Source organism: Silurus aristotelis (genome assembly GCF_946808225.1).
Source record: "Silurus aristotelis genome assembly, chromosome: 17".
In the NCBI taxonomy this organism is placed as follows: Eukaryota; Metazoa; Chordata; class Actinopteri; order Siluriformes; family Siluridae; genus Silurus; species Silurus aristotelis.
In genome coordinates, this window is record NC_139590.1 from 6,987,925 (window position 1) to 6,996,499 (window position 8,575).

The following is an 8,575-nucleotide window of genomic DNA, read 5'->3' on the forward strand; positions in this document are numbered from 1 at the left end:
TTGTTTTATCAAAATATTTTGGTCCAAATGGTTTTGTCCCATGCAGCTGTCGTGCATGTTTATTTATTTTTTTTAAACCACATTAATCTAGACCAAAACATGCACAGTGCGGTTTTTAAAATTTATTCACACCATGCAGCTGCAGCCTAATGATGGTAATTGTTCCTATGCTTCATTGTTAGTGCTGATGGCTTTAGCTGATAAGCAAGTAACAAATGGTCTCTTATCTGTGGTCAGGGCCGCAGGACGGCAGCCAATCTGATCAGATTCTGAGAGCAGCAGAAGGAACCTGTGAAAATGAGCGGAAATTCCACTTCCAGCAACAAATCCAATTATGAAAACATTATATTTAGATGGAACATGGAACATATTTCTACTAAGATCCTGAGAAAGAGACACAGAACACAATCCTTTGCATAATATTACACAAATGATTTTAGAAACCAAAATGCTTCTAATGAAGGATGGATAAGGGCGAGGTGTAGGAGATGATCCCTGTAAACCGAGTCTATTATGTAATTCTGAACGTAGTACCGATTTTAGTTGAGCTGTTTAGGCAGCCTCAGTGACTGGAGGAAGAAAAAAGTTTGGCTTGTGTTATGACTATGTTGAAAGAAACTCTGCATAAGTACAAATCATTCACATTTCAACATTTCAACACATTTCAACATTTCAAATCTACAATTTACATAGTCATGAATATAAAGAAAACTCTTTGAATGAGAAGGTGTGTCCAAACTTTTGGTCTGTACTGTATATATATATATATATATATATTTGTGTGTGTGTGTGTGTGTGTGTGTGTGTGTGTGTGTGTGTGTGTGTGTGTGTGTGTGTGTGTGCCTTTGAAAGTCCATCTAAAAAAACCCGTGTGAGCCTCTGCTATTTTAGAAATTTGAGAGTAAATCTTTAGCGCCACTTGGTGGACATCCCATTTTGCATTTTGTACTTGCACTATAAAGTTTTGGGACACCTGACTTTTCCATTCACATGCTTTTCCCCCAAACTGTTACCACAAACTTGGACACCAACAATTCTCTTGGGAGGTTTTGGACACAAACAAATCTTAATAATCAGATAACTGACTCCTATAAGTAAACCTGTGAATAACAATAGCTTTAATCTATTGTCTTATTTTAATACAAAGGATTTTCTGGGTGGATTTTTGTGGCATTATTTCATGGTTTCGATAAATAACCTAACTAATATTGTACACTTAGAAATTTCATAAGAATAGAACAAAGATCAGAAACAATCAAAGCCAGAAAATCACTTTCTTGTAATGAAAAAAAACAAGCTGCAATCTTTACGGAATAAAACACAGACTCAAAGTTACACCGAGAAGATTATTTGTACAGTGCTCTGAGAAAAGTCTCCATCTTTAAAGACTCCTAATATGGAATCAGGGCCCACAAGCACTTATCTACCACATGACTGATGTGTTTGGAGGTTATGCCTAGTAACAAAAAGTCAGCTCAAGTCATCACCCAGGCCTGTGTGGAATTAGATGAAATTAGATGATGCAATGATTGTGGCCTGATTGCATATTCAGCTGGTCAAATAATCATAAGGTCATTATAATGCAATCAAACCTGATGACTTTTTACATCAAATGAGATTTAGTTTCTAGCCAAATGTCTTGCTGCAGTGCATGAATCAAATAACCCCCTCACACACATACACACACACACACACACACACACACACACACACACACACTATCAGCAATACTGCTGAACTAACATACTTGTCTATGTCTGTGTGTGTGTGTGTGTGTGTGTGTGTGTGTGTGTGTGTGTGTGTAATGTACGTATATATATATATACAGTGAGGAAAATAAGTATTTGAACACCCTGCTATTTTGCAAGTTCTCCCACTTAGAAATCATGGAGGGGTCTGAAATTGTCATCGTAGGTGCATGTCCACTGTGAGAGACATAATCTAAAAAAAAAAATCCAGAAATCACAATATATGATTTTTTAACTGTTTATTTGTGTGATACAGCTGCAAATAAGTATTTGAACACCTGTCTATCAGCTAGAATTCTGACCCTCAAAGACCTGTTAGTCTGCCTTTAAAATGTCCACCTCCACTACATTTATTATCCTAAATTAGATGCACCTGTTTGAGGTCGTTAGCTGCATAAAGACACCTGTTCACCCATACAATCAGTAAGAATCCAACTACTAACATGGCCAAGACCAAAGAGCTGTCCAAAGACACTAGAGACAAAATTGTACACCTCCACAAGGCTGGAAAGGGCTATGGGGAAATTGCCAAGCAGCTTGGTGAACAAAGGTCCACTGTTGGAGCAATCATTAGAAAATGGAAGAAGCTAAACATGACTGTCAATCTCCCTCGGACTGGGGCTCCATGCAAGATCTCACCTCGTGGGGTCTCAATGATCCTGAGGAAGGTGAGAAATCCGCCCAGAACTACACGGGAGGAGCTGGTCAATGACCTGAAAAGAGCTGGGACCACTGTTTCCAAGGTTACTTTTGGTAATACACTAAGACGTCATGGTTTGAAATCATGCATGGCACAGAAGGTTCCCCTGCTTAAACCAGCACATGTCCAGGCATGTCTTAAGTTTGCCAATGACCATTTGGATGATCCAGAGGAGTCATGGGAGAAAGTCATGTGGTCAGATGAGACCAAAATAGAACTTTTGGGTCATAATTATACTAAACGTGTTTGGAGGAAGAAGAATGATGAGTACCACCCCAAGAACACCATCCCTACTGTGAAGCATGGGGGTGGTAGCATCATGCTTTGGGGGTGTTTTCTGCACATGGGACAGGGCGACTGCATTGTATTAAGGAGAGGATGACCGGGGCCATGTATTGCGAGATTTTGGGGAACAACCTCCTTCCCTCAGTTAGAGCATTGAAGATGGGTCGAAGCTGGGTCTTCCAACATGACAATGACCCGAAGCACACAGCCAGGATAACCAAGGAGTGGCTCTGTAAGAAGCATATCAAGGTTCTGACGTGGCCTAGCCAGTCTCCAGACCTAAACCCAATAGAGAATCTTTGGAGGGAGCTCAAACTCCTTGTTTCTCAGCGACAGGCCAGAAACCTGACTGATCTAGAGAAGATCTGTGTGGAGGAGTGGGCCAAAATCCCTCCTGCAGTGTGTGCAAACCTGGTGAAAAACTACAGGAAACGTTTGACCTCTGTAATTGCAAACAAAGACTACTGTACCAAATATTAACATTGACTTTCTCAGGTGTTCAAATACTTATTTGCAGCTGTATCATACAAATAAATAGTTAAAAAATCATACATTGTGATTTCTGGATTTTTTTTTTTAGATTATGTCTCTCACAGTGGACATGCACCTACGATGACAATTTTAGACCCCTCCATGATTTCTAAGTGGGAGAACTTGCAAAATAGCCGGGTGTTCAAATACTTATTTTCCTCACTGTATATATATATATATATATATATATATATATATATATATATATATATATATATATATATATATATATATATATATATATATATATATATATAAGGGGTGTAAAGGTACACATATTCATAGCTAAATTTTTCGGTACAGGGCTTTAGGATTTAGTAGCAAACGCAATCCATTTTACATGTGGAACATCTGAGTTCAAATCTGAGCTCCCTCAGGAACGTATTAAATGGTGGACCGCAAGTTTGTTTAGTTTCCACCTCGCACTTTGAGTGCATTTTTTTTATTATTATTTTGAATCAAACATAACAATGACAGGGTTAATAAATAAAACAAATCATTTCACTACATGTTGTACCCTGTATGAATGTGTACTAGAGTCAGCGCAGTGTTACTGTGGCTACTTACTCCGTACTGGAAATACTATTTGTTTTGCACATGCATCCAAAGAATCCTTATCACTAGCCACTTTCTGTTTAGAGGCTAACGCTATCACTATGGATTCTTTAACTTTTTTGTCCAGCTTCAAGAATTTCTCTTAAAAGGAGAGAAAATCCTGACAATTCCACATATTGAGGGAGTGAATAAATGGATTAAAAGATTGAAGACATTTGTTAAAGTCTGTTAAGTAGATAGTTAAGTAGATCATATCTTTAGAAAATTAAATATAAAACACACACACACACACACACACACACACACACACACACACACACACACACACAATCACACGCTAACATACATCTCTGTATTACCCAAATAGGGTGTAATAATGTAAACTATTAAATTATTTCATTTACTTAATTTCATTTAATCAACTTAATTTGTGCCAAATAAACTGATTACTCAAATGAACCATCAATATAATAAAAAAGTCTATTACATGAATTTGATTTATTCAATTTATTATTTTTTTATCAAAAAGAATTAAATGCTATTTTATGTTATTTAACCAATCAGGAATTTTATTTAAAATTGTTTTGAAAATGTAAACTGTTAATGCTGTAATATGTTTACAAATGTTAATAATAATAAACCGTGTTAATAAAAAACTATAAATAAACAAATACCTACATATGGTTATGGTGATTAGATAGATAGATAGATAGATAGATAGATAGATAGATAGATAGATAGATAGATAGATAGATAGATAGATAGATAGATAGATAGATAGATAGATAGATAGATAGATAGATAGATAGATAGATAGATAGATAGATAGATAGATAGATAGATAGTAACTGTGACAGTACTCCATGGTTTTAGTTTTTTAAAAGGCACCATGCATTAATATAGAAAGGTGATTAATTGACCGGAACTACCTGTGAGTTCAACCTTCCAAACAACAGCCAATCAAAATCGAGTATTCAAGCATAAGATAGTATAAAATTATATAATATTGCATATCATAAATGGTATTTTATATTTAAAAAGATTATATTTTAGGCAATAATATATATTTTTATTTCTTTTTTTATTTCTGGTGAACAGAGAATGAGGAAAGATGCTTAGATGCGTAGAAGTTTATTAAATGTTTCTTACTGTTTGAGAGTTTTTAATATCGTAAGAAACATAGTATAGGCCAAAAAGAATTCTTATTTCTGTCATGACAGAACATGTCCAAATTTGTGCTCAAATGATAAGCAAGGTCAATATCTATAGATAGTATTTCTGTTTGCTAGTCGTTCAAAACCTCATGAACAATTTTAAACAATACAGACTTATATCCTATACAATACATTTATATTTAAATACAACACTTCTACAGAAGTAATGATTCAATATCCATAAGAAGTCTGCATTAGTTCCACACTTCCGTGTGTCCACATTTCCCCTATGACCTCTTCCATTTGCGGAACTCGTCAGCCTGCTCTTCCATCTTTGCCTTTATGTCACCAATGGCGATAAGCAGCTGGGCCAGGTAATATGTCGTCATGACAATATGTCTGCCATAATCCAGATGCTCAATGACTTTAAAATGCTGTAGCGCAAGGGTAAAGTCAGACACCATAAATATCAGGCCACCTAGCAGAACCAGTGAACATCGGGTTCGTGCAGCAAGAGTCGCCATCAGGACGATGAGAAACGCATAACACCCAACAGCTGGGACAAAAACCTCAGGCTCTGGTGACTTCTGGAGGAAGGGCAGGAGATAGATGTAAATTCCAGTGCTTGCCCCCCAGAGCAGTAGGTAGAAAAAGTACATGCCCCAGGAAGACGAGGAGTGAGAAGAATAACGTAATGTAAGGAAGGTAAGCGCATACAGCAGGTGGGCCAGGGCAAAGCAGACCATTCCTAACAGAGAGAGAGACAATAAGTAAATTAGAAAGAAACATGATGTTTTTTAAATCTTACTGTTATCCATAATGCAATTGCACCACTCCACTGCCTTCCCTCTCATTCACACACATGTACTCTTTCTTACTCCTAGTGACTTTCATTCCCCTTCTCTCCAGTGCATCCCTCCACCTCTCCAGGCTCTTCTCCACCTGCTCCCTACTCTCATCACAAATCACAATATCATTGGCAAAAATTATAGTCCACGGAGACTCCTGTCTGACCGTCAACATGTCTATTACCACTGCAAACAGGAAAGGACTCAGACACATGCTTTCTCTAAATCCACAAATACACAATTTAACTTCTTCTGACCTTCTCTATCAAAATTCTCAAAGTGAATATTGTGTTTGTAGTGCTCTTCCTCTGTTTAAAACCATACCATTGCTCACAGATGGCCACCTCTTCTCTCAGCCTGGCTTCCACTACTTTTTCCCATAATTTCATGGTGTGACTGATCAACTTTATTCCCCTGTAGTTACTGCAGGTCTGCACATCTCCCTTATTCGTAATAATCAGTGCCACACACTCCTTCTCCATTCTTTAGCCATCATGTCACCTTCCAAAATGTTGTTAAAAAATCTAGGTAAAAACTTCACTGCCATCTCTCCTAAACATCTCCATGCTTCCACTGGTATGTTATTTGGGCCAATATACTTTCCACTTTTCATCCTTTTAATAGCTGCTCCCACTTCTTCCTTACTAATCCTATATACTTTCTGCTTCACCATCTTCACATTATCCAAATAATCTATATTACTTTATTATACTTTATACTAAATATATATACTATATACTATAATACTTTTATTATACATAAAAAAGTATTAAACATGGTTTATTGTAAACGGTACCGCAAATAGTGTTGCAATACAATTTTCATTTTGTCATGTCCAGTGCACCAGAGCCACACACATTAAACATTTTTTTTACCTGGGAGGAAAAGCTGTGGCCAGATGAGACAGGTGTCACCTCCTGCTGACATCACCAGCCCTCCAGCCACCCCCAGCAGGCTCCACCACCCATTGTAACTCAGCACCACGAAAGCCAATGAGAGCACAGGGGCTGCCTTCACACCTGCAGCCAGGACGGATGGAGCTGAATCGGGGATCCACAGGTAGAAATACAATGCTGCAGAAGTGAAGAAAGGGAGGAGGAAAAAAAACAGAACGCAGGACTGAAGGAAAAGAGATGGGGGAAAAGAAAGGTACAGTATCATGAGACACTTTATGAAAAATATGAAAATTTTACTTGCACCAAAAACTGCAGTTAAAATAGCTAGAAAATAATCAGGTACAAGAAATAAAATGGAGAATTTGACACACACACACACACACACACACACACACACACACGTATTTGAGACGAAGCAATTGCTGTTGAAGTATTGCTTCATTACTTGTCAGTTCCACTGGGTGTTTTTGTATACATGAAAGTACGTACATGTGTGTATGTGTTTGTGTGTGTAATTACCGTATTCCTGCGCTGTCTCCTATCGAAGGCGTCCGTCTCCAGGATATCCATCTTTCACCTTCTCCCTCTCCGCAATATGGGATGTATCTATTCCACAGGGTCTTGCAGTGTGAAAACAGTGTCTGTGCGTCTAACTGACTATGCAGTGTTTGGACTTTAGACCAATATGAGTGATGCGTCATGATGATCTGTCAGATTGTGCAGCCATAAACACTAAACAGCCTGGCCCCATTATTCACAACCTGTGACCCAGTGATAACATCATCAAATCGAACAAAGGTTTCATGACAACAGATATATACTTGGGTGATTAAAATAAAGAATGAAAGAAACTGACTAGAAATATTGTAGAAATCAGTGCTACTGGTCAAGTCTGTTGAAGTCAAGTTGGTGTTTTAGCTGATCAAGAATTTGTTGTGTTGGGCAGGAAAGCTTGTATTACTTTAATACAAATATATTATGACTAAAAATGACAATGAGAGATTTGGTTTACTTGTTTTTCTGCTGGTTTACTATTCCACATGAGAGCAGGAGAGCAGTGGGAGTTGCTGGTGAATGTTTGAATCTGATTGGTTATAAGCTGTATTGGTTTTGATTAGGTTATTTTGTTTATAACATAGACAACTGATATGAAAAAAGAAAAGAGATAGAACAATTTTGATCATGGGAAATCTTCTGTTAGAAAATCATATTTATAAGAAGGAGTCTCTAGTACTTCTTCAGCACTTTGTAACAGGAATGAATTAAAGTTATTCCTGTAAATCTTTAGGATAAAGAGCTTTGCGCTTTGCATTATATTTATAACTGTTTTTATTTAATGTGACAAACTGCAGGTTAACAGAATGGAAAGTAAATGAACAAAAGAGAAATCCAAATCAATATTTGGTGTGGCCATCCTTTGACTTTCAATTCTTAATTCTGCACTCCTCGTAAACTTGTACAAAGTCAGGGATTTTGTAGGATCAAAGTTAGGTGTATGAATAACCAATTATACCAAGCAACTGCTAATGATCATCAATTTTATATATAGGTCGAAACACAGTTATTAACTGAAACAGAAACAGCTGTGTAGGAGGCTTAAAAATGGGTGAGAAAAAGCCAAACTGTTACTAAGGTGAAGTTGTGGAGGACAGTTTAATGTAACAGGTCATAAACTATGGCAAGATTGAGCACAGCAACAGGACACAAGCAGTTATACAGCTTCTTCTTCTTCTTTCGGCTGCTCCCATTAGGGGTCGCCACAGCGGATCATCCGTCTCCATACCACCCTGTCCTCTATATCTGCCTCTTTTACACCAACTACCTGCATGTCTTCCCTCACCACATCCATGAACCTCCT

General features: G+C 37.5%; 1 protein-coding gene across 1 annotated transcript; it reads right to left on the minus strand.

Annotated features, from left to right (window-relative positions):
* Nucleotides 1-4,934: 4,934 nt before the first annotated feature.
* On the minus strand, nt 4,935-7,687 carry tmem86b (transmembrane protein 86B). The gene is made up of 3 exons (XM_083566139.1): nt 7,237-7,687; nt 6,697-6,940; nt 4,935-5,721 (listed from the first exon to the last, which is right to left on the minus strand). Exons 1-3 carry the CDS (start codon nt 7,285-7,287, stop codon nt 5,261-5,263), a joined length of 756 nt encoding a protein of 251 aa, XP_083422265.1. The 5' UTR covers nt 7,288-7,687; the 3' UTR covers nt 4,935-5,260.
* Nucleotides 7,688-8,575: the final 888 nt, after the last annotated feature.